Genomic DNA, 17830 nt, shown 5'->3' with positions numbered 1-17830 from the left:
ACTGTCTCCCGGTCGTTGAAAATTAGTCCTTCCATTCATGCATCCATCATTTATTTATTGTGGTTGGGGCTAGTAAATGTTACTGCAGATCTTTTCCCTTTGTCAGGGAACATTTCTTAAGGGTCTTTTGAGTATTGATTATTTATTCATCTGTATGTTTATGCCACAAATTAATTAACTGAAGAATCATTTTACAGTATCAAAGTATCATGTATACCTTAGTGTCATGTCAAATTTATTCAATTAAAAATTTTAAATCACAATTTTACAGCTTGAATCCAGTACATATATCAATACTAATTTTATTCTTGACATTACCTGTATCTCATTTTTAAATTCTCAAATACCATACCCCCTCTTAAAAAATCAGAAGTGGTATTTTACTGAATTCATTAAAATAACAGAAAAAGTCTAGTTTCTAATTTGGAATCTTATGGTCTGTCTGGTGGTGTTTCAATTTTCTCACCACAGTGAAGTCCTAGGTGAAAAAAATCAATATAATTCCATTGTTATTTTTCTACTTTGAAATAAATTCAGTCTTTATAGAAATAAAAATAATTTATCTCCGTTTTACTTAAAACAGAGGCTATATTGATGATCTAAGCCAGCTTTGTATAATACAGCATGGGCTTTAATGTCAGTATACCACTTCTTAGCTGTGTGCTTTGGGGGGGAAATTTTAATATCTTCTGTATCTCTATTTGGGTAAATTAACTACTTCCTACTGTTGTGAAGATTACATCAAATAACATGTAAAATGCTTAGCACAGTGTCGCCTGGGAGTGTGTATTCCACAGGATGGTTGACTTCTCTCCCCGCTCCTCCATTTGGGTACACAAACATTTCTGTCCACAAAGAAAGGTTTTCTGTGATGCTTATGAAGTGACGGTTAAGTTTCGAACAGGTCTGCTCACCTATTTCAAAAGCCCCTCGTGTTTCATTTGCTGCCTTTTACTAGGTCTTCGTCCACTGCAGTCAGCACCAAGAGATTCAGTAAGAGAAAATTTATCCCACCAGCCGTGTCAAACACCCACACGAACCTGCCCGCGCTCGGCCTCGGCGCGACACTGCAGGTAGCTCGTGAGTTGATTCAGGCTCACACGCTAAACCCGGATCAAGCCGCGGCCCTGACCCACATCGCCCACATGATGGCGTCCCACGACGGTGCTGAAGAGGCGCGCGGGCCGCGCGTCCAGGTGTCCCCCATCACCATCATCCAGGGTGAGAGGCGCGCAGGCGGCTGCGTGGGCGTCTGTGACTCGGACTTCCCGCTTCGGTAACAGCGCGGAGCGTCCGCATTGGGTCAGGACAGTGCGCGCCGCTCACCTGCGGCGACACCGCTGGGAGCGCGCTACCTGCTGTGAACCCCTAGTCAGCAATTCCATCCTCCACACCTTCCTCCGAGCCCCGCCCCCTCCGCACAGCCCCGCCCCCCACACCTTCCTCCTCCGAGCCCCTCCCCTGCCGGGTGAATGTGAGCCCCAGAGCTGGAAGCCAGGGATGTGTCCTTTCATTTATCAGCCCTATGGTCTTGGGCAGCCACTCATCTGTCAGCTTTAATTTCCTGCTCTGTAAGGTGGGCTTGATAGCGGCCGCTGTTGCCTGGGGTTGTGGGGTTAACGGGGCTCACAGGTAAAGTCTTGGGCCGGTCCTGATACCTGCGAGGCACTCAGGCTGGCGTGTTGGGTGTTACGATCGTCCCAGTGTTGAACCGTCTTTACTTGTACCTTTCTTCAGATTTTCACCGAAGGAGTTTTTCTAAAACAATCTGATCAAGTCAGTTCCACTGTTTAAAACCTTCAGTGAGTTCCCCGGGCCTTTAGGACCGAAGTCAGCTTTTCAGGCCCAGCAGGCAGAGCTCTTGTGATGCCTGTTTGTCACCGGACCCGGAGAATGCGCGGCAGCTCCACACCTGGCTGAGCAGCATGGGCCTCTTTGTTCTGAGACCTAGTTCTGCCACTCGTCATCTTTAGGAAGCACCCCGTCTCACCGGAGCAGGCAGCGATGTTCTCTCTCTAGAGCTTACCATGTTATCATTACTTTTTATTAAGTTTACTGGGGTGACAGTGCATAATTTCCAGGTGCACACGATGGTAACTTCATACCTGTGTGCTCACGGCGAGAAGGCCAGCCTCCTTCCGTCTCCATGTACGTGACCCCGTTACCCACGCCACCTTCCCCACCCTTCTGTGGTATTCTGCTCATTAAGTGTGGAGGCCTTTGGTCGTTTATCCGTTTATACCTGTGCTTAGCACATTGTGGGCACCAGTTGTTTCTGAACAGATTAGTTAAGTGAAGACATAGATGGTGAAATGTTTCTTGTGCTTTCAGAAACTTATGATGCTGCTTTTATTTTTTTCCCCTTCAAAATAATTAGGTGTTTTTGGAGCAGGAAAGAGTTATTTGTTGGCGGTGGTGATTTTATTTTTTGTGCAGCTGTTTGAAAAGAGTGACACTCCTACAGTTGGAAATTCAAGACCGTGGAAGCTTCTGATTTCTTCTTCCACTAATGTAGCTGTGGACAGAGTACTTCTCGGGTAGGAGTGACAAGTGCTTCAGTAGCTTGTGTCAGGTTTATTGCAGCAGCCGTGCACTTCACATTCAGCTGCCGCTCTGTCCCCAGTCTGGGGCAGTGCCCATGTGATCACAGAAGGCCGTGGGGACAGCCAGACTCGCCGGGTCTCAGGCATGGCTGACTCACGGCTGACTTTCCGTCTCTAAGATGACGTGTCTCAGAGCTGTAATGACTTTTAGATAAAGAGCTGTATTCTTCCTAATAAATCTCGATGCTAAATATATGGTGCTACTGCTCTCTGTATTATGTCTCGAGGGGCAATTTTATTTTTGATAAATACTAACATCGGTATTAGTAACATTGAATGGGCCCTCAACAGCAGGTAATCTGTGTTTTACAGTTCTCTTTAGAATAAACGCATTATACCAAAGGCTCCCTCAACTGCACTGCATTTACTTTGAGTTTAAGCGTTTCACATTGAATTTCATAACTGTAAAAATATACTGTTACACAGAATTAATTTTAATGACACATAGTATATGAAACTTTGTTTTATGTTCTGCTTTCTAAATAATCAGGATCTGTGCGCCTTCTTTTCTCACAGGCTTCTCAGTCTTGGATTTGAAAAGTTTGTCAGAGTTGGGAGTGTCAGGAAGATCGCCAAGCCGGTCTTACCTTACAGGTAAGAATGCTGAATTCCAAAAGCCACAGGACGTTCACAAGTATACTAATTTTATATGTCTTACCTTAAATCAGGTTTCTGAAGACGAGTGGAGAAAGACTTATCTTTTTCTTGGCTAACTTAGGAAACCTGTACTTAACTTTTTTGTGATGTTATGAAAATGGAGTAGCGGGTCATTCTTTTCTGTCATTCTTTTTCTTAGCTTGCATGCTGGCTCAGAAAATGCAAATGAACAATTAAAAGAGCTACAAGCACTAATGAAAGAAGACCTGACTCCTGTGGAAAGAGTCTACGTGAGAAAAAGTATCGAACAGCATAAACTGGGGACCAATAGGATGCTGCTGAAGCAGGTGAGGGGCCCAGCTTCGCTCGGCCAACGGCACGCCCACTTAGAAACCTCATCGATTGTCCCCTTGTTTATAGTGAGTTCGAGGGGGAACGTAAGCTTTTTGAGGCTTTTCGCTGTAGAGCAGTGGCACTCTGGTATGATATGTAAGTCTTGTAAGACTCAGGGAAACCGACAGGCTGCACGTGCGCGGTGACGCAGCTGGCCGACTTAGCAGCCGCCTTCCCGGAGTCTGAGTGCGCATGCGCTGGAAGGCCACGCCGAGCACATCGGTAGAGCGTTCAGTGCGCTTTGCGAGAGCTTCCACCTGTGTTGTGTTTACCCAGCGTCACCTAAGAGGAGGAAACGTGTACCTTACCCCTGATAGTTTCAACAACTGGATATTATCATTCCTTCTGAATGTCAGATGTACTTTTTCTCCTTATTAATGGGCTGCAACGCAGGTAGCCCATATTCTGTGATTTCCGTCGCTTACGTGGGAATAAGGAAAACCTGGCGATAGAGTGACCTGCGATTTCTGATGGCCAGTAATTAAGACGAGCTCGTTTCTGATTTTAGCCTGTGAGACCTTTGTTAAATGTGTCCTCTCGTTTTTTTTTAAAGATTTTTATTGGGGAATTGGGGGTATGGGAACAGCGCTGGGGAATTGGGGGAAGGGGAACAGACAAGTTGCTGTCGTTTTTTGTTCTTCAGTCTAGTGGAGGACGTTGCTTCACTGGCCCAAGTTGGCACCATCATTGCGCTCTTCCCGGGTGAGGCACATCAGTAGCCGGCTTTTGGACAGCGGCTCACAGCGGCTGCTGGCCGCTCACGCTGGCTGCTGGCTAACACCGTAGCCCATGGCAACCCACTGCCACAGGGGCTGCAGCCTACGCCGTAGCAGGCGACTCACAGCCGCCCAGCTCCAGGTTGAGCTGTTGTTCAGCATCTTAGCTGTGGAGGGCAGTGTCACTGGCCCTCATATGTGGGATCCGAACCGGGGCCCTCTGGCATCCCAAGCCAGTTCTTAACCATCGTGCCACTCAGCCAGCCCTCCTCTCGTTTTTTAAAAAGCTATTCACTACTGACGCTCTTGTAACAGGTTCGCGTGGTCGGAGCCACCTGTGCAGCCTGCCCATCCCCGTGCATGGACGACCTTAAGTTTCCTGTTGTTGTGCTGGATGAATGCAGCCAGGTAACAGAACCTGCGGCCCTCCTTCCCATCGCGAGGTAAGACCCCTGCGCAGGGCACGCAGCTGCCTGGCCAGTCCCAACACTAATGCAGCTCTGACTCCTCCCAAACTTATGAAAATTTTAAAAGAATGCAGAGGGAGATTTTGTTAGACCACCGTTGAGATGCCTGGCTCACATGATCCACAAAGCCTTGACAGCTGTCATGCTAGGATTCTTCTAGAACCTTGCAGCTTCCAACTGGAGGAAAGGTCCCTCTCTGGCCATAGTCTGAGAAGGCAACCCTGCTGAAGAAAGTTCTTCAATTGCCTTACCTTCAAGTGTTTAGTTTCAGAACTTGAGTTTTGGATTATGACAGGATATAAAGTATATAAAGAAAAATAAGTTGAAAATGAAAATCTGTGTTAAAATTTAGAGTACCATGCAGTCTTATTGGAGAATCCCTAAGGTGGTGGGAAGGCTGCTGGGCTTGGACTCAGTGGGCCTGTCGCCAGAGGATGCGAAGCAGAGTCCACGTCATGGCTGAGCCTGGACTTGGAGGGTCCCTGTGTGGGGGGCTCGCAGTGTTTACATGGGACAGCTGGTCACCCTGGTCAGGAGCCGGGATGGGGGACCGCAGTGACCCTGCACAGAGGGGCAGGAGTTTCCCTCTTACACCGGACACGTCACAGACGAACACAGTGTGTGAGGTGTTGTCACAGCCAGGTCACTGATAAGAAGGCTGAAGCTTGGAGCGCTTCAACAGCTTGCTGTGGCCACACTATATAGCAGAGCTGCGATTTGCATGAGGTTTTTCAAATAGAGATTCCCGGACCCAGTTCCAATGTGGGGCGAGGGTGGGGGGTACACCCACAAGCAATTCTCGGAACACCGGCTGGGTGTCCAAGAAGTCAACTCACTTCTGACACTAGCCGCCCGGAGTCAGCACCAGATCCCACAGGTTAAGGCTTCAGTCCGACCAGACCTCCCCCTGGCCCACAAACACACACTTTGGACTCCAGCCGCCAGCTCAGGCTCTTACCTGTGCTTCTGACCACCTGGGTACACATGGGAGGTTCCAGCGACCCCCCCAACTCAGATGCCAGTCCCAGCCCAGGCGTCACCTGCACTCCTGACCCACTGACTGTGAATCAGGGTCCCCACGACCCCCTCCTGGGACTCCATTCACTTCCTAGAGCGGCTCATGGAACTCAGAGAAAACATCACTTAAGGTCACTGGCTTATCGTGACAGGTCATAAGGTCAGGAACAGCCAGATGGAAGAGACAGGTGCATCGGACCAGTGTGTGGGAAGGGGCACGTGGCTCCGGTGCCCTCTCCAGACGCCCCTCTCCCGTCTCCACAGTCCCCAACCCGGACGCTCCCAGAACCCGTCCTTCTGGGTTTCTCTGGAGGTTCCATCACACAGGCAGCACCGATTAACTCAGTGGCCATTGGTGGCCCATGCAGCCTCCAGCCCCTCCCTCCTGGAGGTCAGGGGTGGAAGGGAAAGTCCCAACCCTTTAATCACATGGTGGGTCCCCTGGCATCCAGCCCCCATCCTTACCTGTGTCCAAAAGTCCCCTCACTCACAGGCCCAAAGGCAGCTTTATCACTCTCCGAGAGTTTCCGTAGCTGTGAGCCATAAACAGGATGAAGACCAAATACAGAGGATGCAAAAAAAAAAGACAGTATACACGTTTTAAGAAAGGAAAAAACTGTCATTAAAATTGTGATACTCGGGGCAGCTGAGTGGCTCAGTTGGTTAAGAGCACGAGCTCTGAGCAACAGGGTCACCGGTTCGATTCCCACATGGGCCAGTGAGCTGCACCCAAGCTGAGCTGCCACTGAGCTGCCATCAGGTGTCAGGAAGGCTCAGCTGGTGAGAGCACATGCTCCTAACAACAAGGTTGCTGGTTGGACTCCCACATGGCATGGTGGGCTGCGCCCCCTCCCCACCCCACCCCCCACAACTAAGATTGAACACAGCACCTTGAGCTGAGCAGTCGTGTCCAGGCCAGATGGCGACTGGACTTAATAGCTGAGCTAGCTGCACCCTCCACAACTAAGATTGAAAGACAACAACTTGGCTGTTTCCCTTCCCCAATAAAATCTTTTTTTTTTAAAAACCAGATTTTTTTTTTTAAGCTGAGCCATCCTGCCACCTGTTGGCAGCTCAGCGGCTGCTCAGCTCGGGCCGGGAATCAAACCGCTGTTGCGCAGAGCTCAAACTCTTGAGCAAGCTCATAACCAACTGAGCCACTCGGCCGGCCCCTAAAAAAATCAGATTTTAAAAAATAAATAAATAAAATAAAATTGTAATAATATATACTGACAACAAAAGATGAATACAAGTCATGTGTATACATTTTTTTGGCACCCCGGAATAAGTGAGAAATAGATTTTGGTCATCTGAATAACCAAATATATGTTTCTTATAAATAACAGTATTGCAGTTTTTTTTACAAAACTTGGGCATTTTCCCACTCTATCCTTCTCCTGTTTAGAAAGACATTTACCCCTGAGAGCCTAATTTACTTCATCTCTGAAGCAGGAGTTTAAGCCTCTTCTAAGAAAGCTTCAAAGTGTACATTTATACCAGAAGTCATTGCTTCTCAAAGTGTGTTCTGTGAATACTAATGCACGCAGAGGCAGGGGACACTTAATAGGCTTTCTGTGGGAAGAATAAAGTTATAGAAAGGATCCTTTACTGCATGACTTTTCAAAGCCTTTTAATCCATTTGTTGGCACTCGTAAGCCTTGTCACTCCTCAGAGCGCTTCATGATGTGTGACTTCCCTGAAATACATTTTAGAAAATGGTGCAAAGAATGTCAGTGTATGCTTTTCCCACCGCTGAGATTAATTTCTGGGATTCTGTGTTTAGGTTTGAGTGTGAAAAGCTGATTCTTGTTGGAGACCCCACACAGCTTCCTCCTACTATCCAGGCTTCCGAAGCAGCACATGAGAATGGACTGGAACAAACTCTGTTTGACCGACTTTGCTTAATGGTACTACCGATCACTCATACAGTTACACTTTATTGATTATAAACTGTAGGTTTATGGAAAAAGAAAATTTTAGAAGACTGGTCCCTTCTAAAAAACTAAAAAGTAATTTTAATTGGAGTTTAGAAAGTACTCATCTCAGAGATAAGGAGGATCCTATAATTGTCGTGCCTCTTTATAAAATGAACGTTTTCCCTGCGCATTTCAGTAGTAGATTGTACGTATACTTCTTTTGCTCTAAAACCTAGAAAACCTGTAATGTCTCTATTAACCATGCCCACCTTTGTCGAGCTCTGTTCACATTGAATTCTTTAATCATTAACATATTTTTAAATTGAGGCGATATTCACATGACATAAAATTAACCACCTTAACCGGAACAGCTCTGGCAGTTAGTACATCCCTGGTGCCACGCGACCACCACCTCTGTCCATTTCCAGAACATTCCACGTGGTGTAAGGGTCCAGTTTCATTCTCCTCCACGCAGATATCTAGCTTTCCCATTGCCTTCCTGTCGAGCGCTTTGCCACCTTGTCAAAAGCGATGGACCGTGTGAGAGAGTTTATTTCTGGGCCATCTCCTATTCCCTGGTCCGCAGACCTCATTACTTTTCATGTGCTTATCTTGTCATTATCACTGTTGTTTTGATGCAATAATGTAACTCATGCCATTTTTATAAGCCGAAGATTAAAGTGTTACAGCCAAAAGAATTGTAAAAAATCTTTTGCCAAAAAAAAATTTCTTTATCATTGCTAGTTTAAATTGCATTTGAGGAGTTATTTTGCTGTTTAAACTTTCAATAATCTGTACTTTCTTAACAGAAGAAGAAAAACTGAAGTAAAACTAAAGAATTGTTAAATCTCAAATAGTTCTTCACTTGTAAGAGAGATTATCTCCTGAGAGCTCCCTGGAACGAGGTTTCAGACAGAACGGACTGGGGCTCTGCTCAAAGAGGCAGAGGTGTTAGTGCATTCTTGCTTTTCTCCATTCTTGTCCCCTCCTGTTTTCTTGGTTACATCATTATTGTTAGTCTACATTCAGTTCTGTATTTCAGAGATTCAGTACTTAGCTTCTTTGTTCACCCGAGTGCCTTGGATTTCATCATCAGTGTATTTTTTCCAGAACGGCTCGTCGACACCCACTTCCTGAGTTGTGTTCATGTCACCGTCTCACTGCCTTTCCGTGGAAACGGCACCCTGGCTGGCTGGAGCGCTGCACAGAGTCCAGGCCAGCCTGCGTGGTTTCCCCTTATGGTGATTTCTTTCTTTCTCCCTGGATGCAAGAACTCTTTCTATAACCTTAAAGTTTATAAATTGACTACAGAATATCTCAGTTTAAAGCATCCTGTATCTAATCATCCTGTAAAGAAGTCCTCTCACACTGGAGAGTCTGTTCTCTGTGGTCCCGCTTGTTGAGTTCTCTGTCAGTGTCCTAGCTCAGGTTGCTGTAACAAAACAGCACAGACAAACCAGGCAGTTACGTAGCACAGGTCGGAGCCTGGGGGGCCCCGGCCAAGGCGCCCCCTTCCCGTGGTGTGCTCCCCTGGCGGAGAGTGCCTGGTGTGTGTCTCTTCTGACAGAGCATCGACCTTCTCGTGGGGGCTCCACCTCATGGCCTCGCCTGACCCCCATCGCCCTGCCTCCTAACACCATCACTTTGGCGTCTGGGGCTTCTGCACGTGTGGTTTGTGGGGGACACATTCAGTTAATCAGGGAACCCGCTGTTCTTACTTTGGGCATCTTGTCTGTCTTCCATTTATATTACCACACACACACCCACACTGGCTGCCTTTAAAATTCTTCCTTTAGCGTTGACTTTTGTCAGTTTTAATTTAATGTGTCTTGGGAAAGGCCTCTTTGCCTTGGCATAGGGAGGTGTTCTTTTAGCTTTGTGGACTCCTGTCCATTTTATTCCCGGTTTTGGGGATTTCTCGCTGTTGGGTCTTTAAATGGGCTCTGCTCCTTGCTGCCTGCCGTGTTTTCTGGGACCCCACTGTCATCGTGGTGCCCTTTCTGATGGAATGGGATAGTTCTCGTGGCTTCCCCTTTCTTCAGATCTTCATTCTCTCTCCCACCTGAATAATTTCTGGATTTCTGCCTGTTTCTGTGCTCTCTCATGCCTTCTTCATCTGACTTACTGAGCCCTTCAGCTCCAGAATTTCTGTTTGGTCCTTTTTCAGAGTTTCGATCTCTTTGCTCAGGTACTCTTTCTGTTCATCAGTGTTATTCCTGAGCTCACTGAGCTGCCTTTCTGAGTTTTCTTGTATCTCATCGAGTTTGTCCGTAACAGTGATTTTGAATTTTCTATCAGTTAGACAGCAGTCTTCCGTGACTTTGAGTTTGGTTTCTGGAGAAGTGTCATTTTCTTTTTGTGACACTGTGTAACCGTGAGTTTTCGTGCCGCTTGATGAGTTGTTCCTCTGCTGGTGCCATTAGGTCAAGTTTTGTTTACTTTGATTCTAAGAGTTGGACAGGTTGGAAACTAGAGGCCTTTCTTTTGTTTGCCAGCAGTTGGCGCCGTAGCACACGTGTTTGGCTTCTCTTACCTGAGCTGACTGGCCACAGTTGAGAGCCAGCATGAGCAATAATCTTGGGCCTCAGACATCCATCCCGTCAGCTCATTGTTTGGTCCTCAGAGCCTTCACGTCCACTACAAGCTGCTCAGTTCACTCTCCCTGTTTTATGATTCTTCTCAGGAGCCATTTCTGTGAAGCGACTTCTAAAGAAGTTAGGTATCTCCCCTAACTATTATTTCTCACTTCCACCTAGAGTCGTGTCTCTTTCTTGTTGACAAGCACATTTTAACACTTTACGGGACTGGGTGGCTGCAAACCTTTCTTTGTTGCGTGTCTGCTGAGTTTTTATTTGCTGTTGTTTTTAGTGGGATGTTTTTGTTGTTGTTGCTCTTTTAGATATTAGAGAATAGATTTTGCAAGGCAGCTTTATTCTACCGTAATTCAGAAGTTCCTCCTTATATTGAGTTTCAAGTTGCAGTGAGCTTTGAGTTGAGCTGTACACAATTTTGTAAAGGCCCAAACTCATTTGTCTTGAGCTTTTAATTGTAATTGAATTGAAAAGCAAAACTTTCTACCCCATCTATGATAAGTCGGTGTTCAACCTCTTTTGAATCAGCTCTTTTGAACGGCATTTAAAAAGTTATTTAAATTCTTAAAAAAGATTGGAATAGGTAATGTGGTCACATGATTCAAAATTTAAGCAGAACTACAAAGGACGGAGACAGTGAAAAGAGTCCCCCGCCTGCCCCCAGCTGCCCAGTTCCTGTCCCCAGAAGTGTCTGGTGTTCCTCTCTTATGTCCTCCTGGTGACAACTTATGGCCGTGTGAGCAAATGCAGACACTGTCCCCTGTCTGAACAAACGGGCTTGTTGAGCGCCCCGTTATGCCCTCTGCTCATTCACTTGTCTGTGGTCCATGACTTAAAATATGAAGTAGAGTTTTCCCAGAGGATTTTAAAAGGGAAAGTAAAGGCTAGCCTCAAAAGTGGTTTAGTGACAGAATGAAATAACGTAAAACAGCTGAGTTCACTCATCCCCTATCCAGATAGATCTTAAAACCACAGATGTTGAAAGAAGTAAGGTACAAAGGGACACTTACAGCCAAATTCCGTTAATGTGACTTTCAGAAGTACACAAATAATACATATTTATAGGTACTTGCCAATGTAGTAAACACACGAAACTGCATGGGAGCGCCAAAAGCACTGAGGCTCTTCCTGGGGACAGGGTAGGAGAGCGGTGAGGCGTGGGCTGAGCTGTATGCTTCACGTTTTCTTAACAGAAGAGAGATCCGAAGTACAGATGACTGAATACTGATGTCAGTCTGGGTAGTGGGTAAACGGGTGTCATATTATTTTCTTTGCTTTTCTGTATATTTGAACTAGTTCAGAATTAATTAAAAGAAATAAAAGTAATATCTATTACTCCTTATAGAAAGTGTAGAAACTACAGGAAAGTAAAACGGTAAAAAATAATACATCTATAATAACCTCACTATCCCCACGAGAAAACCCTTTGTAATAATTTAGTATTTTTCCTTGAAGCTTTTAATCCTAGGGGTGTATGCATATGCCGAATACGTGCATTTTTATGACATATATAATGGAATATTATTCAACCATAAAAAAGAAGGCAATTTTGCCATTTGTAATAACATGAATGGACCTTAAGACAGAAAAAGACAAATACATATAATTTCACTTATATGTGGAATCTAAAAAAGCCAAACTCATAGAAACAGAGAGTAGAGTGGTGGTTACTGGGGTGGGAGATGCTTGTCAAAGGGTACAGACTTCCAGTTAGAAGGTGAGTACGTTCTGGGGTCTGAGGTAGCCTGGGCTGATAATGCTGTAGCATGTACTGGGAAGTTGCTGAGAGATCAGAGATTTTAAATGTCCTCACCACAAAAAAGAAAGGGTAATTATGTGAAACGATGGAGGTGTTACCTAAGGTGCTGGTGGTCACCGTGTTGCAAATATATGTCATCAAATCAACACATACACCTGAGAATTATACAATGTTATATATCAATTATGTCTCAATAAAGCTGGGAGAAAATATATGTGTATTTTTACATAGTCAAGACCTGCCATGAATATATAGTTTCTATCCTGCCTTTTTAAAAACTGCATTATAATAAATCATTGTTCTTATGTTATTATAGCTTTATAATCATCACTGTTGTCATAAATATGTTTAATCACTAAATATTACCAAAATGTAGTCATTTCTCTAACATTGAACGTTTAGTTGTTTCTCATTGTAAAGAATGATCCTTTGAGCATTTTTACACCTAAAGTTCTCTTTAGGAGGTTTCACATGCCCCTGACTTGGACTTATCCACAAACTTTGCCCTCAAGGGAGTGAGGACTGATTTTTTTCTTACACACTTTTCTCCCATAGAAGTTACCTTGTCTATGTGATCATTAATCCTGCATTTTATTGTGTATTATTATTAGAGTGCCTTATAGCTGTTCAGAATGTTCCAACAGTGCTGCAGAGCACATTGCAAAGAAAGAGCGCGCCCCAGAAGAGCCCTAAGACTTTATGATGCATGAACAAAACTGCAAACTTCTTTGAAGATTCAGAATGAGAATGGCTGGCACCCCGGGGGGAAAGTTAATACAGGAGTCAGTTATCAACAACATTTCATAGTTGTTTTTTTTTAAAGATTCCTTTCCAGTTGAATGTTAGGCCAATTCCACGTGGATTATGAAAGCAGAATGTTAGGAACCAAACTTACTTGATAAGTCTTGTTTTATATTTTATAATTTTGTGGTGTAATAGTTTACCATGAAAAGATTTTTAGTAAATAAAATATATTTATAGTCCTTCATTTACTAAGAAACAATATAACAATACTTCTAAATTTTAAAATATTGTGTTTCTTGCCATTAGGAAAAACAATGTGGTTTTCTTACTTTTCTGCATTTAAATTTCTTAGGGTCACAAGCCAGTTCTGTTGAGAACTCAGTACCGTTGTCACCCAGCAATCAGCGCTGTCGCTAACGATCTGTTCTACGGCGGAAACCTTAGGAACGGTGTGTCGGAGGCGGAGAGGGTTCCCCTGCGGGCCTGGCTGCCCACGCTGTGCTTCTACCACGTCCCGGGAGCCGAACAGGTGAGTGACGTCGCTGCTGTGGTCGTCAGCACAGCGGAGGTGACTGTTGTTGCTGCGGTTTTCTGGGACCTTCCATAGCCTTTCTGGGAAATGTAATTAGGATCTGGTTTTGATTCCAGATCGAAAGAGGTAACAGCTTTCATAACGCGGCAGAAGCTGCCTTCACACTCAAGCTGATTCAATCACTGATTGCGAGTGGAGTGGCAGGCTCTGCGATCGGGGTGATAACGTTATACAAAGCGCAGATGTACAAGGTTGGTGCTGCATAGATGACTGGTCATAGGTTAAATATTATGACTTTATATTGCAGTGTTTGATACACGTGTCATAGTTTGGTTTGGTGCTTGAAAAACTTAGGACTGTAATTAATGTATTAAAAAAGAAACATTCTGATTTTTGTCTGGTCTGGCTTTTCTTCTGTATAATTAAATGTAAACCTAACAAGGTGTAATTAAATTCAGTTTACAGCTGTTCGGGCAAAAATGCAAATAAACAAATTAGAGGAAAGAACATGTGGTGTATGCTTTGTGTTTGGGGACAGATGGCATGAGTCTGTTTCCCAAAATGTTCTTTCATTACTATTGCATTTTATTAGCAACTCAAAGATAGATACCAGATATTAGTGTACACATGAGCCAGTTACTTCCAACTAGTTTTTATGTTTTTTCAATTTTTTGTGTGTTTTTCATGTTTCATTATTAACTTATTAACTAAATTAGCATATCCAAAAGAGTTCCCCAGGAACAGATAAATCATCCCTGGATTGTGTTTCGTGGTTTATATCGTCGTCCTGTTATTTACCTATCATTTCAGAAACTAGCCAAACCTATGCAAGTCACCAGAAAAAATGAAAAGCCACCGTCACTTAACATAGGGTGGCTGCGTGCGGAGGGTCGGGCTGAGGCTCCCCGTGACCCTCGGGCCGTGTGACCCCTCTCTCTTCCCTCCACAGCTCTGCCATTCGCTCAGCGCGGTGGGCTCCGACCAGCCTGATGTGAGAGCAGTGCAGGTGTCCACAGTGGATGCTTTCCAAGGAGCCGAAAAGGAGGTCATCATTCTGTCCTGTGTGAGGACAAGACAAGTGGGGTTCATCGACTCAGAAAAGAGAATGAATGTTGCGTTGACCAGAGGAAGGAGGCACTTACTGATCGTGGGAAATTTAGCCTGTCTGAGAAAAAACCGCCTGTGGGGGCGAGTGATCCAACATTGTGAAGGTAAAAAATAAAAATGCGTTTCAGTTAGGCGTTTTGAATTAAAACTGGCTTTTCGGCTGAGTTTGCCCCAGGGGAGATGACTGAGCTGACCAACAGGGGCATTACAAAATCTAGCTGTCTCATGCTTTGTGTCTTTTTAAGGAAGGGAAGATGGACTGCAGCACGCCAGCCAGTGTGAACCACAGCTGAACCACCTACTTAGGGATTATTTTGAAAAACAAGCAGAAGAAAAACAGAAGAAAAAGAGTGAAAAAGACAAATGTAAAGATAAACCTCATTTACAGAAAGGCATGGTATAGATCTTTTGTATTTATAGAAATTCACATTCATTTTACATGATATATTTTTTATATTTTTATTACCCCAAAACCCTTGTTATTGAAAAAAATACTTTATGATATTTAAATAACATTAAATGCATATTAAAAATTTGCTTTTCACAATAGGGTACATTATTTATATTAAGATAGGCAGATGTTGAAGGTACTATATAACATCTTACTAATGAAAATACTTTTTTTTTCTAAAAACTGCCTTGTGGTGGCCAGCCGAGTGGCTCAGTTGGTTAAGAGCTCGCTCAAGAGTGTGAGCTCTGAGCAACAGCAGTTCGAGTCCCGGCCCGAGCTGAGCTGCCAACAGGTGGCAGGATGGCTCAGCTCAAACAAACAAACAAACAAACAAAAAACTGGCTTGTGTTTGCTAAGAAAATGAATTTCATAAGGGGCAGGAGGAAAAGCCTTCATGGCGTTTTCAATGTTCTTCAAAAATAAGTGGATATCTGGGCCAGCCAAATGGCTTGTTTGTTAAGAGTTGGCTTGGGAGCGCCAGCTCTGAGCAGCAGGGTCCCGGTTCGGATCCCATATGAGGGCCAGTGACACAGCACCCTTTACAGCTAAGATGGTGAACAACAGCTCAACCTGGAGCTGGGCTCCCGTGAGTCACCGGCGATGGCATAGGCTGCAGTGGGGCTGCAGTGGGCTGCCGTAAGCTACCGTGAGTGGCTGGCATCCAGTGTGAGCTGCGGTGAGCAGCCGTCTAATGCTGGCGACCCATCTGCCTCACCTGGGAAGAGCGCAATGATAATACCAACATGGGCCAGTGAAGCGACGTCCTCCACAACTAGACTGAAGAACAAAAGGACAGCAACTTGTCTGTTCCCCTCCCCTGATTCCCCAATAAAATCTTTTAAATAAATAAATAAGTAGATATCTCAAAGCTCGTCTGCCAGCATGTGGTTCACAGTGACACCAACACCCTCCTACTGAGCTGCAACTCCACCTGAGTCTTCTAAAAATAAATATAATGCCTGGTCATTTTATAACTAAAAACCTATTCACAATAAAACTTAAGAAATATAAAAGGAAGAAGAAAAACACTAAAAGTTTACTCCTGGAGACAGCAGTGTCCAGCAACCAGGCCCGGACTCAGAGAGTGTCTGTTGGACAAACGAACGAGTGAATGAATGAACCTTTGGTTCATTTCCTTCTTTTTCCTGTGCATTTATTTGCACAGTAATTGGTATATAATGGATTACTACAAAAAAGAATACACTCTGGTTGTAGAAAATTTGCAGAATTCACAAGAGATGACAACAGAAACAAGGAAGCAGCGGGAGATGACCGCCCAGAACTAGTCACTGCTAGCGCTGTCAGCCCCACTCCTAACACAGGAGCATTTCCTGCACTGTGGGGAACGGCCAGGGCCTGGTTATAGTCAATACCAGCGAGGTCTTGACCGGTTAAAATCCTTCACTGCAGTCAATTGCTCACTTGAGTTACTTCCCAGTGAAAACGCCCAGTCTGCCGCCACAGCACTCTTTTATGTTTGGGAGAAAAGTGAGTCCGACAAACCAAACCCGTCCTGACCATCCAAGCTTGGCTGCAACAGCAGCGGCCCTTTAAGTGCCCAACCGGCAGTGACAGACGTGACTGTCGCAGGTCCCTTAGGCCAGCTGAGCTGCGGTCCACTTGACAACGCGTTTAAACTGCATCCCTGAGTTTCACTGCCCAAGCCTCCCCTTTTTCCATCTCTTAATTTTGAGTCAGTCCTTGGCCAGCCAGAGCTGGGCCTCCAGGAATTTTTTCCAAGAAGAGTATTTCTGTAACATGGCCTTTGAGGCTCTGTGTGGGGGCCTATTTCTGTGGCGAGCACTTGGGGCGCTGCCTGGGGACCGTGGGAAGCACCCCTGCCTCACACCCTGTGCATTTGATGAAGCGAGTCTCCGTCTCAGATTGACAGCTGGATGGCAGAGCTGGTCTAAGTCCTACTGGTTTTCATGTAAAACAGCTCAGACTCACTCAGCTGCCACACTGTGGTGGTGCTGTCATTAGTTCCTCCATCCACCCCGCCTCCTGTCACTTTTCAAGAAACTTTGATTTCTGCCACTGCAGGAAGAGGTCTAACGGTGCAGAGCGGGACTTCAGCACCCTCAGCTGTGGCTGGAGAACTCTGTGGTGGGGCTGCCCGGTGCCTTGGGGGGTTTAGCAGCATCTCCGGCCTCCACCCAGCAGGTGTCAGTTGTTCTTTGTCCCCAAGTTGTGACATCTGAAAAGGGCCCCAGACGTTGCCAAATGACCTGAGTAGAGGGTGGGCCCAGCATCCCGGCTGCCCCATTTGCTGGTTGATATCAAGCTGGTGTTTTTGATCCAGGCAACAGGTAAGGGTATTTGAGTTTATGGGGCCATGCCCGCCCCGTCTCTCATGGGTTGCCCGGGCAGTTCACCAGTTAGGTTTTCAGTCCAGTTTCATCATGTTTGCAGTTCATGACATCCCAACCCTGACAACAGGTCACTGTGAGTGTCCAATATTTATCATATGTGTCTTCATAGTTACTTTAATATGAGAGAGGCTATTGAAAACTTTTTCAACAGCAACGCATTGGAGTCTTTAGAACTTCCCACTCATTCAATAATCTTGTCTAGAACCTAACAGGGACAGCTGTTACGGTATAGATGGTGGTTAAGAGATTGGTCATAGCATTTTTGCTAACGGGCAGCTATATCTTATAATTACATACCTAATTGTTTCCTAACATAGTATATATACATAGTTTTTTTCTTCTTGAAGGCAAAATCTTTTCTGATAAGTTAAAATTCAGTTATTTTTCTTTTTACCCTTTGACCCCTCCACCTGTTTCTCCTACCCCAGCCTATGCCAGCCACCAACCAGCCTCTTCTTTGTATCTGTAAGATTTTTTGTTTTTGTTTAGATTCCACATGTAATTGAGTTCATACAATTATCAGTCTTTCTCTGACTTGTTTCACTTAGTGGAAAGCCCTCGTAGT

General features: G+C 45.0%; 1 protein-coding gene across 1 annotated transcript in view; it reads left to right on the top strand.

The window, feature by feature from the left end:
• Window positions 1-14898, top strand: part of ZGRF1 (zinc finger GRF-type containing 1) — a 46837-nt gene extending 31939 nt beyond the window's left edge. The window contains exons 20-29 of the mRNA XM_019656542.1: window positions 959-1221; window positions 2378-2537; window positions 3120-3197; window positions 3400-3547; window positions 4625-4752; window positions 7577-7700; window positions 13156-13332; window positions 13452-13586; window positions 14285-14546; window positions 14688-14898. Coding sequence (XP_019512087.1) covers window positions 959-1221; window positions 2378-2537; window positions 3120-3197; window positions 3400-3547; window positions 4625-4752; window positions 7577-7700; window positions 13156-13332; window positions 13452-13586; window positions 14285-14546; window positions 14688-14845 — 1633 coding nt within the window. The 3' untranslated portion in view covers window positions 14846-14898. The remainder of the gene's footprint in view (window positions 1-958; window positions 1222-2377; window positions 2538-3119; window positions 3198-3399; window positions 3548-4624; window positions 4753-7576; window positions 7701-13155; window positions 13333-13451; window positions 13587-14284; window positions 14547-14687) is intronic.
• Window positions 14899-17830: the final 2932 nt, after the last annotated feature.

The sequence above is a fragment of the Hipposideros armiger genome, unplaced genomic scaffold, assembly GCF_001890085.2.
Source record: "Hipposideros armiger isolate ML-2016 unplaced genomic scaffold, ASM189008v1 scaffold_262, whole genome shotgun sequence".
Classification (NCBI taxonomy): Eukaryota; Metazoa; Chordata; class Mammalia; order Chiroptera; family Hipposideridae; genus Hipposideros; species Hipposideros armiger.
This window is presented reverse-complemented; position numbering and strand designations above follow the sequence as displayed.